This window comes from Amphimedon queenslandica, unplaced genomic scaffold, assembly GCF_000090795.2.
Source record: "Amphimedon queenslandica unplaced genomic scaffold, v1.1 AMPQUscaffold_13355, whole genome shotgun sequence".
In the NCBI taxonomy this organism is placed as follows: Eukaryota; Metazoa; Porifera; class Demospongiae; order Haplosclerida; family Niphatidae; genus Amphimedon; species Amphimedon queenslandica.
Genome location: NW_003546409.1, coordinates 25969 through 42313, shown reverse-complemented (window position 1 = coordinate 42313; position 16345 = coordinate 25969). Strand labels below are relative to the sequence as shown.

The following is a 16345-nucleotide window of genomic DNA, read 5'->3' as shown; positions in this document are numbered from 1 at the left end:
GATAGACCCAGCATGGTGTAATATGGGATGGGTTCAAGTTGCAGATCGACCTTAATGTTATGAATCTCTGTTGGAGGTGATGTTATTTGTGGGAGAGAAGTTTTGAAGTCTTTGCATGCCTTTCTATACTCCAGAGATACCAAAGAAGTAATAATATAAACTTTTGAAGCCACTGGTTTAGGACTGAAGAGAATGGCTGCAAGACTCAATGAAACACCTGCACTCATCGAACTCCAAAGTTTTCAAAGTTTAGAGAGATCTCCTGGTGTCAAAAAAGGGGCGCGGAAAAGAGACGTGAGCTCTCAACAGGAAAACAGAGAGCCCATTTCACCATTGAGCCTCCAACTGCCACCACTGACATCATCTACACTGCAGCAATCGATGGAATTCGGTGCATCATTGCTCACTTCTTTTCCATCAATCACCAGTGAGCTACACACTGCACCTATATCACCAGCCTCTAAAACCTCAACTCTACAGCAGCAACCATCAACAGGGCAGCTCGAGCCTAGGGTAGTTCGACGAACAAGACTAGCAGATTTGCTTGCTTCTCTTCGCAATGCCACCGGATTGAACGAAAACCTTAAATCATATCTCGTTGATGCAGATAGACTTATCTGCAGTGGGAAAACAGCTGAAGCAATACCTTGTCTTGAAGAGGCTATAATCACTGCAAAGAATAATTCAAGACTGCAGTGCGTTTTATGGCGCATACTTGGTAATGCTCATCTGTCATTGGGTCACCATAAGAAGTCTTCAGTCTGTCACATGCATCAGTTGGCATTCTGTCGTGAGCTGGATGATTTTACTGGAATGACAATGGCTGAATGCAACCTGGGTAAGTTATACTAGAAACATATAAAAATATACTAAATTACTCCATATGTAAATTTTATATAAACTACAGGTATATCTTACTTAAAGCAAGGTCTTTTAAAGCTGGCAGAGAGATGCTTTTTACAGTATTTTGAGAACAGCAAGATCCTTCAAGATGAGATGAGTGTGGCTTATGCCTGCAGTAACCTTGGAGTCCTTGCTAAATCAATGGCACTCCAAGAGTATACAACGACAGGCGGTAGAAACAGATCGGAAAAGATGAAAAACAAGAAATTGAATGAAAGATTCAAGGAGCTCCTGCAGAAAGCCATCTACTACTTTGAGCAGCATTTGGAGATAGTAGAAAGATACTCAGACTTGTAAGCAGCAGAGGCTATTATTAAAATAAATACATTATATTTTGTAGAGAAAAGCAGTCCTGTGTTTATGGAAACTTGGCCTCGTGCTATGAGCTGATGCATTCTCATAGTGAAGCTATATTCTGTCACAATAAAGTACATGATATTATTATTATTATGATAATTATCTTTCACTTGCTCATATGTATAGAGGCTTGAGATAGCTCGTAGTACCAGCAACAGAGAAGTAGAAGTGAGAATCTTGTGCAATCTAGGAAACTGCCAGAGAGCTATTGGAAAACTTGACGAGGCTTTAGAAAACTACTCATTAGTGAGTATAATAAAACTTTGATATTGACATTAACTCCCTTTTTTCTACCAAAGGGTCTTGAGATATGTCAGACAATAGATGACAAAGCTTCAGAGAGTGTTATACTGCTAAACCTTGGGGTTACCTGCGAACTGACAAAGCAGTTTGATAAAGCCATTGAATGGCACACGCTTGTAAGCAGCATTTTTGAAGTTATAAACATGCTCTTATGTCTTGTGTAGTATCTGAGTATGAATGTTGAAGCAAAAGACTTAGCTGGTCAAGCAAGAGCTTACAGTATCCTAGCTGAGCTGTATCGGCAAACAAGGCAGACGCTTAAATCCCTTCACCACTACAAAAAGGTACAGTAACTCATTTATCTGCACAATTAAATTTATTTTAATTTTTTTAGTTGGCCGAGGTCTTTCAGGCAATGGGTGACCATGAGTCACATCAGATGGCAATGGTGTTTGTTTCCAAAGCCCAAAAGGCACTTGAAAAGGAAAGACTAGCAAAGAAATATCACAACATTGAAACCCTCTCTTCGAGGGACTTTCCAACCTCAGCGCCGCCAAGTTTCAGAGGATGGAGATCAAGTGGGAAGCGAACCAAGCTAGGCTCCTGGTCTGGACTCAAACGATGGAACAACGGAAGTTTAGAAAGACCAGCAACAATATCCTGGAGTCATAACTTAGTCCTAGAGAACAAGCATGCATCAAAGAAACCTCTACAGCTAAGACGCTCAAATCTCTATCGTACAAAAGGTATCTTGGACAGACTCAACTCTCAAGACTCTAGCGATCTCAATGGGATTTTAAAAACAACGAGACCATCGTTTTATACGCTAGGGGAGTTCATGGAGCCGGTTCATCACAGACTTACGTCAGACGATGAGGAAGGGAGCGTCACTGAGTACGAGGACATTGAGGACACTCCTTACATGAGGGACCGGAATCATCCTGTCTTTGGGAGTGCAAGGCATTTGAAAAACCTCAGAAAAGTAAAATAATTATTTGCTACCATATTAAGCTACAAAATAAAGATTGCAACTACACAAGGACAAAAGGCTAACTAAAGAGTTCTATTATTATTATCATTATTATTATTTATTGCTGTAGGTTGGTAAGACACTTTTAAGTCCACGGAGTCAGTCTACTGGCCCTCCTGATGAGAACCCAGAAGATGAATGGTTAAAATGGCTGCAGCTGCATGATGTTGGGCCAGGAGGAAAGTAAGCCAATTTTTATGTCACTAAAAATAGAAACACATACATTACAAGTTTAGTACTCTAATACATATATGCTATATTTAGTAACTTTTCCTAGGCCCGAGTTTCAGAATCCTCACTTGCCTCTGTCTCATTCCGAGTTGAGTTTGCCCCAACAAACAAATAGGTCACCATCGCATCGTGAAGCTCCACCTCCTCCATCTCCACCACCGCTGCCTCCTCGTCTCTCTGATGATGACCCACCGACACCACCAAGCGTACCCCCTCCTCCATCACACCCTCCTCCTCCTCCTCCTCCCATTTTACACCCTTCACCTTCTAATCCTCCTCCTCCTCCTCCTCCCCCTCCACCACCACCACCTGTTAACAGGTTCCTTAAAGGTAATAAAGCTAAGAAGACTCCACCTCCTCCAACCAAACCAAAGCCAAAACGTAACAAAAACAAGAAAGGGTTTGGTAGTAGATTTGGGTCGTCTCCATCTCCATCAAATGCAAAGGTAAAGTTTTATTGCATATACTAGCTTATGCATGCATTCGACATTTTGTATTGTAGAGAAGTAGTTGAGTTGAGTTTGCATGATAAAGTTACTGAGAGAACTTCTACATATGCATAAACATTTATGATTATATTGCAACCTTTAGCATCATAAAAGTTTCATGGACCTTGTCTCATGTAATGAATTGCACGCTTTGAAAATGACTCTAAACACAAATTATCAATATTTGTGATCTTTTCTTTTTTTACAGAGCAAAGAAAATTTGCTCGAAGAGACTGAAGATTTCGTTCTCTCCATCAGCAGGGAAAATTTCCCAAGCATGTCAGGGCAGAATAAATTTAGAGAAGGAGGAAAGAGAAGAGTACAAGAGTCTCCAATGGCATTCTCAAACCCAATGGCAATCGAGGAAGAAGTTGGAGTGATGTTTCATGAAAGCAACCTTATATGAAGAAGTGACATAACAAAAAACCATAAACAAACATATTTTTATAATTTTTTTTACCAAGAGTACACATCATGCATATAGACACATCCATACAGTGCAACTTTTGAATGCATGAAGTCTGCATTTATCATACATGGACTGTTACACTTAGAATGTTTTTTATAGTTTTTGCAGCAATGTATAGTGATTTGGTTTTTAAGAAATATTTTTGTGGAAAAATCAAAGTGTGTGAGACAATCAAACAGTTATTACGCTACATGTACAATAATTAAAAACAAAAACAGAAATAATAATAATAATCATTATTATTATTATTATAAAGAATTACATGTACATAGACAAAATTCACCTATGATTCTAATGCCAAATAGTTTGCGACTAAAGGATGAAGATCGGGGCTAACCAAACCGACCTTGTACTGTATTTAATAATAGGGAGAAGTCAATTAAACCTAGAGATTAGTATAATGTAAGTTGTACAGCCAATGCCTAGTAAGAGGAAACTGCTAATAGGATTATTGTTCAGAAGTTTCTTCAGCTTCTCCACCTTCTAACTGCTAACAGAGAGAAATAGAAAAGAGAAAGGGGAGGGAGAAGAGAGGGGGAGAGAGTAAAATGGAGAAAAGAGAGAGAGAGGGGGACAAAGAAAAATGGATGCATAAAAGAAAGAGAGAGAATATAGTTTAAGAGGCAAGACTGAATTGGCTACCTTTCTCTTTTTGGCTGGGAGAGAAGAGAGGTAAGAGTCACTGCTAGCACCTGGAGGTTGCTGACCAGCAATTTGAGCCTGATCCTTTTGAATGGTAGGAATCCATTCCCACAGAAAAGAAAAAGAAAGAAAGAGAGAGAGAGAGAGGAACAAAGAGCAGTTATCAAGTTTATATCATACTTTTGGCATGGCTGATGGCCAGTTTTGCATTACCTCGGCTTCCTTTTTATCAACCTCCATGTCATCTTCGTCTTCATCTTCAACATATCCCTCTACATAGACAATGTGACATGTAATGGTTTCCTTTGGTATAGTGCTCTTCTCTGATTCCTCTACAAACTTGTCTACTAGTGACTGAGAGTTTAGCATACTCAGAACACCAGGTGTGTCATTATCAGGGAACATCATTTTCTAAAAGAAAGAGAGGAGAGAGAGAGAGGAGGGGGAGATAAAATTACATGCACATACAGAATAGTGGTATAATGATCTCTTACTGATATTCTCTTCATAGCTGGTGTCAGATCATTAGATGATTCTAAGCATTCACTGAGGAGGAGCGTGAATGTAGTCCCAAGGTTCATGGCCCAGTCATATATCTGCTGTGGGAATTCTGGATCATCATCTACAGGGAAAAAGATTGGGCACTCATAACTTTTAACTCATAGCTTTTTAAATATACGATCTATCTGGAAATTTTTACTGTGATTTAAATTTTACTGAATTAGAATTTTGCAAAAATTAGATCACCCATATAATTATATCCCACATTCAATAATACATGACACAGTGTTATTTAGTAAAAATTAAATCACAGCACTATTTAAAAACACAAAAATTTTCTATCACACTAATTTCCTGATCTACGGTATTAGTAATGAATTACCTGGTTTATTAACTATGATTTCCATTACATCCTTTAGCAGAAATGCACAACATTTCTGAGCTGAAGCACCAAAATCAACTTCTTCGCGTAAAGGAAGAGGAGGCTAAAGAAACAAATGTATAATGAAATAAATGTTATATGGTAATACATAGGCAATATTTGCTGCTTTCTTAAAATGGCCGTAACTTGAAAGTTGAAGTCGGAATCAGCTCAAACTTGCTACACAGCATAAGTACATCAATATGTATCAGAAAATGTAATAAAAATTGGGGGTGATTTCGGAGCCATTTTTTGGAAAAAACCATGGGCTATAGTCTTGGGTATTTTTTAGATTTTGGCTATTTTTTAAAAATGGCCGTAACTTGAAAAGTTGAAGTCGGAATCAGCTCAAACTTGCTACACAGCATAAGTACATCAATATGTATCAGAAAATGTAATAAAAATTGGGGGTGATTTCGGAGCCATTTTTTGGAAAAAAACCATGGACTATAGCCTTGGGTATTTTTTAGATTTTGGCTATTTTTTAAAAATGGCCGTAACTTGAAAAGTTGAAGTTGGAATCACCTCAAACTTTCTACACAGCATAAATACATCAATATGCATCAGAAAATGTAATAAAAATTGGGGGTGATTTCGGAGCCATTTTTTAGAAAAAACCATGGGCTATAATAGCTTTTGCCCCTCCATCTCTCAGTCTCTTTCAATTACCTGCAACTGATTAAGCACAGCTGGCAGCTCTGACACAAATGACTCAATAGCCTGAGGTATATTATCATTAGTGGGTTCCTCTCCATTTAAAAGACGCTCTTTGATAAATTCCCTGAGGGTTGGGTGAATAGTGACAAGGGGGCCAGTCACTCCACCAAATACAGTGACCACTTCACTAATGCTCATCTTCTTCATGCACCTTTCTACCAAATTGCCAATAAGAGTTGGAGGCACTGGGAGAAATAGAGGGAGAGAGAGAGAGAGAGAGAGAGAAGAGGATAAATAGATGTATACTCAAACAATGTCTTAATATTTGCAAGTCCATTGATGTACCGTATAGCGGGTTTTTTTCGAGGATAATAAATTTCGCGAATGACCCATATCCAGAAGTTTGCGGAATTAATTTTTGCGAATCTTCACTAATCTGCCATCTTGTACTGTATTAAATTGATTTTCAAGGAATTTAATTTCGCGAATCATGAAAAAATCCACGAAATTCACGAAATTTGTTATCCTAAAAAAAAAACCCGCTATACGGTATATGTACATGCAATAACCACATTATAATTTATGAAATGTACTACACAGTGTAAATATACATGTACATACATGTACACATGTAGATGATACATGTACTGTTAAAATTCTCAGAATTACATGTGCACTCTATACACCGAAAAGCTGATGACACCCAAACTAAAGCAGGTGTCTGCTAGTAGCTAATATTCACATGAAAATTAGTAACTGTAGTATACATACTATTGTACAGTACAGCTCATACTACTGGATCTCCAAGACTATATAAAAGGAGAACAAGAGATTGGGATCAGATCCTTCATATACTAATAATATTATCAGAGCCATTGCTGAGGGAAAGATTATGAAGGCCTTCATACTAGTCTCTCTTATCACCTGTGCCTTTGCCAAGTAAGCTAAATATTTATTTATATTTATTTATTTATTTTATGTATAGTTGGCCTATCTCTGTTGATATGAATTGTGATACAGCTCAGTCTATTATCCTATGTGGTTTTGAGTTTACCAACAATGCAAACAAGGACCTTTATCTATTGAAACGTAACACTCCTCTTGAAGGACTCCTCTCGGAATTTATCAAGGTTTCTCCTTCTCTTGGTCACTCTCTCCTGTATGAAGGGCCACTGATTTATCGTCTCCCTCCTACAAAGGATGAGTTTGTTCTCTTGAAAGCAGGCAAAAGTATTTCTACATCAGTTCCAATCACCGATGCCTTTAGCTTTAAGATAGATGGGATTTATACTGTGAGGTATATTGGACCAATACAGTATCTGTCGGTGGAAGAGATGGAGATTTTCGAAGAACAGATCAGGGAATCTCAAATCAGGGATGCCCAGATCAGAATTAAACAGATCAGGAATGAGCAGATCAGGGGTGAGCAGATCAGGGGTGAGCAGATCAGGGATGAGCAGATCAGGGATGAGCAGATCAGGGGTGAGCAGATCAGGGATGAGCAGATCAGGGGTGAGCAGATCAGGGGTGAGCAGATCAGGGGTGAGCAGATCAGGGATGAGCAGATCAGGGATGAGCAGATCAGGGATGAGCAGATCAGGGATGAGCAGATCAGGGGTGAGCAGATCAGGGGTGAGCAGATCAGGGATGAGCAGATCAGGGATGAGCAGATCAGGGGTGAGCAGATCAGGGGTGAGCAGATCAGGGATGAGCAGATCAGGGGTGAGCAGATCAGGGATGAACAGATCAGGAATGAAAAGATCAGGGGTGAGCAGATCAGGGATGAGCAGATTGGAGATGAACAAATCAGGGAATTACAGATCAGGATGGAACAGATCAGGGAGTCCAATGCCCACAAATTAATTGAGATGAACATAGATGATGCTTTCAACCTACTGAAGCCAGAACATCAAGAACAAGTCAATAGCGAAAGTGAAATGGCTCATTTTGAGTCCTGCAGTACAACAACCATATCAGGGGCTCCGAATCAGAATGATGAGACTTTGAAGGCTCACCAGAAGCTCTGTGATCAGATTGCAAAAGCAAGCGGTACAGTCGGTAACAATGACTTGTACACAACATGGTTTGGAGCTTATTCCGACTCTAGGTCAACCATAGTCAAAGATGTGTATCAGAAATGTGCCGACGGATTGAGAGACAATGCCACAATATACTACAACCATGGGATATTCTGCAAGCCTAACACCATTGCTTACACTTTTAAGAACGGAGTCAAGGTCTACTTATGCCCATACTACTTCAAACAGCCTACCTTTTGCGATGGGAATGCCTACACTAAAGAGGCTACTCTTATACACGAATGGGCTCATGCCTTTGGTCTTACTGATGACGTTACATATGGAGCTACTAACTGCATGAATCTGGCTAGCACAACTCCTTATAAAGCTATTGACAATGCGGATAACTACCGGTTCCACTATTGCAATGCCTACTAGAGGACTGCTCCTCCTGTGGAAACTTGAAAGCCAAGAACTTTAGGACTTTTTCATGCAACACTATAGGACATGCACAGTTTGAGTACACGCACTAGTAGTTCCTTGATGCACATGATTATTGTCTTGGCTTTAAAATAAAATAACAATTAAAAAAGAATTATTTGTGAAATATAATAAACACAGTCTCCTGTAGAGTAACAAATATTTAGTATTTATACAGTGAAGCTACAACCTACTCTAGTACATGTACATACACTATACAACATTTGTTACAAACAGCTTTTTGCATGCAACAAGTTTTTTTTGCAACAAATGTTGCATAGTGTATAGCTGGAAATATTTGCTGGAATTTAATTTTGCTGTTTGCTGTTCATCATAAAATGCACAATTTAATTCCACAAAGCATTACAGGTAATGGGTGTATCACCAGTTCACACCCACACTAGCAAAATTAAATTCCATGAACATTAAAATTCACTATATTGATACAAAATCGCAAAACATAATTCCCTCAAACTTTTCCACCTATAGAGTAGTGTATGTTACAACATAACTTCAGATTACACTAAATACTCTTACATGTAGATAACATTCATAGCGTAACATTAATAAAAATATGTGCATTAATTAGAATATGTGCATTAATTAGAATATGGGCATTAAATAGAACATTTACTTATTTCCTCCTCTGGTCCCCCTACAGCCTGACGTATACGAGCAATCGTCTCAAAGAAAGGTTGATCAGGTTCTGGAGAGAGAGAGAGGGAAAAGATACTTTTAATAAATTTGTTTTATTCTTACGTATAACAACGGTCCTTTCTTGTTGCTGCTGTCTCTCTCTCTCTTGTTTCTGTTTCATCATTTGCTGCAAGAGATGAACAGGCCCAGGGAGGAAAGGATTAATATCATCGTCGTCGTCATCACTATCGTCCTCCTTCTTTTCGGCCCCTCCCTCTCCTGCCCCACCCCCAGTGGCTCCTCCTCCTTCTCCTCCGCTGGTTACCGCCGGTCTCTCTTGATTCTCTCGCTGGTTTTGGTTCTGTTCCTCATCTTCCATCATCCTCATGGCCGCTCTGTAACGATGGAAAGAAGCAAATAAGTACATGTACAGTATATGTATATGCACAGCACTTTTTGTGGCGTAAAGATTTGTCCCAATTCATATTGTTATTTTAATCTTTTATTTTAATCATTTGTAAAATATTCATCAACAAAAACTTGCCATATACATGTACATGTATCTCTCCCTCCCTCTCTCTCTTCTAAAACTGCTTACCTAGTAGCCATTAGTGATCCTAATAGTCCAGCAATAGATCCTCCTCCTCCTCCTCCTCCCCCGCCTTCATTTCCACCACCTGCACCAGGTCTGTAAAGATGATTTAAAATAAAAACAATAATAATAATAATAATAATAAAGATGATATAATATTCATTCCGTCATGCAAAGTGTACCATATACAGTATACATGTACATAGCAGGTTATTTTGGAGATTCTATTAGTAATTATTGGCAGGTTTTAATTAACAAATTTTTGCCCTCAAATTATGATCCTCTCCAAAATCACCCCATTATAATGTACATGTACTTTCTTAATTCTCTCCCTCCCTCCCTCCCATTAATTATTAACCCTGTAGTCTCTTCATCACTATCATCAAGTGGAGCACTAAGAAGTGATAGGAGGGGGTTAGTCGGACGAGCCGAAGGTATCAAGTGAACAATACGAGGAGGTTCTCCTTCCAGCGTCACTTGGACCTTAAGAAAATAGGCGTGGTTAGTGGGTGTGGTCACAATGATTGGTTCTTACTTTCTTGATGGAGGCATAGGCTTGTCCCATTGCATTGTGATAGCGCTGAACTGCAGTCACTAGCTTACTGTTGTTCTTATAATCTTCATACTAGAAAACACAGAAAAATATTATTAATAATTCTTATAAATAATTATTATAACAAGATGTACAGTATAGCCTCTTTTAATGGACATTCTCTATAGCGTACACTTCCATTTAACGGACAGTACCTAGTGTACCAATTACATTCCTTACTGTATAAAATAACCTCCACATAAGGACACCTCTGTATAACAGAGACACTTTCTTGACCCAAAGTGTCCATTATATAGAGACTAGTCTGTACATGTAAAAGGGGTGTGGTCATTACCTCATAATGTTCTTCGGCGTAGATCTTTTTAGCATAGAACTCGTGTAACTCAATCCCTCTCTTCTGTAGGGCCACTATATCATCAAGAAGGGCTGCATACAGGTGGGCACTAATTAGAAAAGAAACAAAACATTTAAAATAGATGAGATACACATCTTTGTGACACTAAAGGACACTGATTTATACTATAAATGTATATGTAGAATGTTTGAGCTGATTCTGACCAAGTTATGAGCATTTTTAAAAATGAGCCAAAATTCTATAAAAATACCCAAGGCTATAGCCCATGGTTTTTTCCAAAAAATGGCTCCGAAATCACCCCCAATTTTTATTACATTTTCTGATACATATTGATGTACTTATGCTGTGTAGAAAGTTTGAGCTGATTCCGACTGTAACTTTTTGAGTTATGGCCATTTGCCAAAATCTAAAAAATACCCAAGGCTATAGCCTATGGTTTTTGTCCAAAAAATGGCTCCAAAATCACCCCAATTTTTATTACATTTTCTGATACATATTGATGTACTTATGCTGTGTAGAAAGTTTGAGCTGATTCCGACTTCAATTTTTCAAGTTACAGCCATTTAAAAAAAATGAGCCAAAATCTGAAAAATACCCAAGGCTATAGCCCATGGTCTTTTCAAAAAATGGCTCCAAAATCACTCCCAATTTTTATTATATATTATCTGATACATATTGATGTCCTTGGTAAATAGCTCCAATTTTTACTGTTTATTTCCCTCCCTCTCTCCCTTACCCAGCTGGTAATAGCATTCCAGTATCAGTCAGAATGTGCTGCCGTGGTCGACCGTCCTCTCCCATAGCATATACTGGACCCTCCTTCTTCTTGGCAGCTGCTCCTCCTTTATCATCACTACCACTAGCTCCTTCTTTATCCCCTCCCTCTTCTCCTCCCTCCTTTTCTGCACCTGCTGTCCCATTCATCAATTCTTTCTCTCTTGCTTCCCTTGCTTCTCTAGCATCAGCTTCGGCTTTTAGCTTCATGTGATGCTCTAGAAGTTCTCTGGCTTCCTTGCATTCCTTTGAGTTCTTTAAAAATGAAATTTAAAAAAAACATTATAATTTATTTGTAAATGCAAATGTACAATGTATAGTACATGTTCATGTCCATAATTATAATAATAATAAACTGATTAGCATTGAATGGTAATTGGAGTACAATGATTGTAAGGATAACCTCCTCCAGTTTACACTATTCCATGTCCATAAAGCAGTTTAAACCAGTTTAAATCAGCTTATCTTAACCACCTCAGTCAGGTAGTGGTTCAAAGCAGGTGTATTTTGTATTCAATGCAGCATTTAAACTGATTTAACCACAGTTATAGTTGTTGTGGATACTATTAAGAACTGGTTTCTGAACCACTTTAAGCTAAACTGGTTTATGGTGGAAACAAGGATATATAACATGTACATAAAGAAATAGACTTACCAAATATTCTTCTAGTATATTTTCAGCTCCTTGTATAGCTCTACGTACTGACGTCATGTGCTGGTATATTTCTAGAATATTAGTTTGTTCTCTTCCAGTTCTCTGTTGTTCTCTAACCCTCTCACGATACCGATCCAACTAGGGGAGAGAGAGAGAGAGAGAGAGAGAGAGAGAGAGGGAGGGAGAGAGTATAAAAGAAACAATACATCCATAATCCATTTACTCTAGCTCTTCTCTTCTTCCTTTCCTCCTCCCTCTCTTTCCTACGGCGGAATTCTTCCTCGGACACCTCAGGAGTAGGTGGGTCAATCATACACTCTATCCCTGGCTTATGTGACGTGCTAGTGTGAGTGGAACTGTGTAGCGTACGGCCTTCTGGAGTCTTAGATATAAAGAATAAAAATAAAGAAATAAAATATGTATTGTGCATGTAGTTAGATGCATCTATTATCTTTTCTTACCAGAGTGTGAATTGTGACTGTGACTAATGCATCAGGATGACCGCCATTGGTAATGGTGCTGAGAATATTGTCAGCAGAATCCTAGAGAGAGAGAGAGAGAGAGAGAGAGAGAGAGAGAGAGAGAGAGAGGGGGAGGGAGATAGAGAGAGAGAAGTATACATGTACATGTATAAGCAAAGAAAAGCAAGTACAAAGAAAAGAAGACAAAAACAGAAAGGTAAGTTGGATTGATTTAAATGTGTTAACATTACTTTAGCAAAATCCTGTAGATACAAGGTTTCAGGTGGAGGTGGGATATTCTCGGGCGTGGCTCCGATATATAAATACTCGTAGCTAACTTTATCTGGACGCATACCAGCAGGAGCTGAAGGGGGCGGAGCTAAAAATGACAATTAAATTTTAAAAAAATTTTATAATTAATTACTGTTATTATTTACCAGCTTTTGTTACTCCTGGAGAGCTTTTCACAACACGGACAACTTTGCCATCAATATCTGCAAAAAATAAATAAATGTGTGGGTGTGGTCAAACTCTGTAGCAACGCCCACCACTTAATTAAAAAGGGTGTGGCTAATCATAACTGAAAACATGTGTTATCAGTATTGTCATTGTGTTTTACCGTAACTACTGATTGGTTGATCATCCGCCATGACTTTTCCAAGTATAAGCATTCTCTGTGAAGCAACAGGAATGCCCTTTAGAGAAATATGGAGAAAAGTGCAATAATAATGGCCGAATGGCAATACATAAAATATCGTAATAACATACCATGGTCTCTTCTACTTTCTTTTTCAAGCTCTGGACGGTTGTCTGCAAAAAAGGGGGAAAGACTATAATAGAGACTTATTAATATTCATTAGCTAACCTCTCCAGGCAGTTCAAAGTCCTTGGAGTTTCCATCCATCGATTTGACGGTAAACTTCATTTTTGGCTGAATTAAAGAAGGTAAAGAACTTCAGAGCATGCAAGGAAATATAAAATCTACTTTGAGGCTTCTCGTTACTTCTCAAAGTCTCTTCGAATGTCACGAGTGGAGTTTCGCCCACAAAGATGGGAAATCACCTAAAATCACCGCCCAATGGAAATTTTAGTGGTGTGGCCAGTTATTCAGTTTATTACAGAAAAAATGGCGTCTTCATCAGAAGCACTCTTTCATCCCTCAAAATATGTGACGCGAGCTCTCAAAGACTCAGATGATACACTGGAGGCTATAGAGACCATCCAGTCAGAGAATAAAGTCAAAATCCCGTCCATACACGCAGCCCTTTCTCTGCTTGACCTCCATGGGATCAGCAGGGAGGAAACTCATCGTAGCCTTTTCAAGACACTCCAAGAGAACTTGACCGAGAGACTCACTTCACTGGACAGCAAGAGTATCAAGAGGCTCCTGGACAAAGCTTTCCAGTATACGTCGGTCCCAGAGATCTGTAGCGTGGTCATGAAAATGCTTGAGACACTCTCAGCTCAGCAACCGATAGACGAAAAGTGATTCAATGAGAGAGGGGGAAATATTGAGGCTGGGAGAAAAAATTCTTTCACTCCTTATCAAATTTTTCTTGTTCTATTTCTTTTCTTCTTTAATTTTTTCACTAGATATTTGCTAGAGATTGCTGAAAAGGAAGAACTATATAATGACTGCCCCATAATTGTTAAGAGGCAGATATGGCAGCTTAATCCTGGCGTATTTGGAGAGGCTGTGAGCCCACTGCTTGACCAGTACATTGCAGAAAAGGAATCGCAGCTATTTAACATATCAGAGCAGAGCTTCTTCATGCAGCCTGTGAAGGCAAGGAGGCAATCCTCCATATTAAAGCAGCTTGTTGAAATGCTTGGAACTTCACTTCCTTTATATAATACACTCACACAGTTTCTAAGGACTCTCTTTCTTAGAACTAGAGTTGGACATTATTGCACTCTAAGAGCAGATATCATTATGATGCTCCATGAAAAAGTATGCAATAGAAATATGTAATGTATTCTAATTTACATATGATGATGATTGTGCAAAAAGGATTAAATGATATGAGGAGAGAGAGAGAAAGAAGAAAATTGCAAAGGCAACTTCTGTTTCTTAATTCATCTGTAGGATAACGTCATTATGGATTCTGACAGGTGCCACAAGTTTGCCTGGTGTCTGGATGCTTGCATAAGATCTTGTACTGTCGATGAGAAGAAACTGAGGGAACTCTATGCATTTCTTGACACCATTCCAGGTGGAGATGATGTACTGGAGTAAGATTATTGTTCTATAATTATTAATTTCAATGATATTGAAGGAATTATTTTTTCTGTTTCTGCATCATTCTTTACAATAATTATTATCCATCTAATTAAATAGTAATCTTTGCTATCATGAATAGTATAACTGTTGTTTGTTAATAGAGATGTATCAATGCTGCTGCGGGACCCATTCATTCTTTATACAATCAGTCGCTCGGTTGTACTTAGTCTCCATAAGATGATGAATGAGAGCAAGTTACCACGAGTAGGCCCATGCAAGATGAACTTATAATGATGTCTTTTGTCATAGGAAAGCAGTCATTTGGAGAGTCTACTTCGTTTGTTGTTCATCGGCTTGAAATCAGCTAGTTACTTGGAAACTAAGTCATACAGTGGAGATCCATTGGTGAGTAAGCATAATTGAATTTAGTAACTTTTCACTCCTCATTTTTATTCTTCTCTTGTTGTAGGAAATTGATATCATAATAAAATTTCTTCCCGAGCTCCTGTCCTTCATGACAGAGTCATCACTAAGGCTAATCCACAGTAAACTAAAGCAGGACTACCCAGCATACACCCTATCTTCATCTTTCATCAGACACCTGACATCAACCACTGGGGCAATGCAACTCACAACATCCTACTCACTCTACCTCATCGACAAAAAAGACTTTAAAACTCTCTCCTCTCTCCTTCCAGCCATTGCTTCTTCATACACCGAATCAGAAACTGATATATTTCCTGATGGATACATGAACTCGGTTGTGGTTGGCGTAAGCTCTCACTTGGGGACAATTAGAGAAGCCACATTGCTAGCGATAATCAGAGAGTTCTTCCTGCCTTGTGCTAGACACTCGGAGATGTGCCTGCTCTATTTGTGCAGGTTTCTCTGGGTCGGCTCCAATAAAATAAAGAGAGAGATTGTCCAGGAGACACTGGACGAAATGAGACCTGCAACTGATCAGGTAAAGAGCTGAGTTCTGTAATAGTATCACAGTAGGCCATAATATGTATATGTGCATGCATCTTTCTTTTTGTATTATATTTTTATTTTTATTATTTTATATTCATGCTTTGTGTAGGCGAGGACAAGACTTAGTTTTTTCTTTAGAATTATATTTTTTCTTTCTTTTTGCATCCTTTTAAAAAACAGTTAAATATCATGTATATAAAAATTTTATATCTACATGATATTTAATTGTTTTTTTCTCCTGTTCCTATAGGTTAGTCCAATGGCTCAGGACCAGTATCAGGAACTAGTTGATAGAGTGAACAGCTACACTCAATAATCAGAACACCATAGTCTTTTCTGTTACATGTGTATAACTTTTGTCATTCACTTTTCTTCATTCCTAATTTCTCTCTTATTTTCTTTATAATAATTAAATATAAAAAATATACAAAAAGAGACCTAACCAACCAAAAATAAATACAATTCATTTTGTCCTTCATTTATCCTCTCAAAGTGATCCAGCTCTCAATGAGATTTGACTCAGTATTTCTAACAACAACGACACTTGGTGGATCACGTGGGTTGCTACTCCTTCAACATAAAGAAAAATTATAATTGTACAGATAATATTCTTTTTATGTGGTCTTTGCTCTATTAATTTCTATTCAAAATAATATTTATTACCTTAGATCAAGATGATGAGCTCC

At 38.3% G+C, this 16345-nt stretch overlaps 4 protein-coding genes across 6 annotated transcripts; 3 read left to right on the top strand and 1 right to left on the bottom strand.

Moving 5' to 3' along the window:
* The first annotated feature begins 35 nt into the window (after nt 1–35).
* On the top strand, nt 36–3879 carry LOC109582786 (uncharacterized). The gene is made up of 10 exons (XM_019997726.1): nt 36–838; nt 908–1196; nt 1244–1331; nt 1387–1506; nt 1560–1679; nt 1728–1847; nt 1898–2485; nt 2604–2716; nt 2811–3210; nt 3461–3879. The coding sequence occupies exons 1-10, from the start codon at nt 193–195 to the stop codon at nt 3656–3658; spliced, it is 2682 nt and encodes an 893-aa protein (XP_019853285.1). The 5' UTR covers nt 36–192; the 3' UTR covers nt 3659–3879.
* Nucleotides 3880–3992: 113 nt separating this feature from the next.
* On the bottom strand, nt 3993–13514 carry LOC105313082 (uncharacterized). 3 transcript variants are annotated; one of them, XM_019997728.1, is made up of 22 exons: nt 13452–13514; nt 13332–13397; nt 13235–13276; nt 13086–13161; nt 12904–12960; nt 12718–12845; nt 12467–12547; nt 12229–12387; nt 12006–12143; nt 11313–11605; nt 10556–10664; nt 10204–10293; nt 10027–10151; nt 9675–9764; nt 9200–9471; nt 9075–9146; nt 5955–6187; nt 5247–5349; nt 4858–4985; nt 4544–4774; nt 4364–4471; nt 3993–4208 (listed from the first exon to the last, which is right to left on the bottom strand). In XM_019997728.1, the coding sequence occupies exons 2-22, from the start codon at nt 13389–13391 to the stop codon at nt 4170–4172; spliced, it is 2634 nt and encodes an 877-aa protein (XP_019853287.1). In that variant the 5' UTR covers nt 13392–13397; nt 13452–13514; the 3' UTR covers nt 3993–4169. The 3 variants fall into 3 exon arrangements, with proteins under 3 accessions (XP_019853287.1, XP_019853286.1, XP_011404526.2); XM_019997727.1 differs by having other exon boundaries at nt 3993–4211; nt 13452–13513; XM_011406224.2 differs by having other exon boundaries at nt 3993–4211; nt 4364–4447; nt 4577–4774; nt 13452–13510.
* LOC100634107 (uncharacterized) lies at nt 6741–8555 on the top strand. The gene is made up of 2 exons (XM_019997729.1): nt 6741–6881; nt 6928–8555. Exons 1-2 carry the CDS (start codon nt 6835–6837, stop codon nt 8396–8398), a joined length of 1518 nt encoding a protein of 505 aa, XP_019853288.1. The 5' UTR covers nt 6741–6834; the 3' UTR covers nt 8399–8555.
* A 78-nt stretch (nt 13515–13592) lies between the features above and the next one.
* LOC105313087 (negative elongation factor B-like) lies at nt 13593–16152 on the top strand. The gene is made up of 7 exons (XM_011406234.2): nt 13593–13951; nt 14060–14417; nt 14553–14698; nt 14849–14951; nt 14997–15092; nt 15157–15651; nt 15910–16152. The coding sequence occupies exons 1-7, from the start codon at nt 13593–13595 to the stop codon at nt 15973–15975; spliced, it is 1623 nt and encodes a 540-aa protein (XP_011404536.1). The 3' UTR covers nt 15976–16152.
* The last annotated feature ends 193 nt before the right edge of the window (nt 16153–16345 follow it).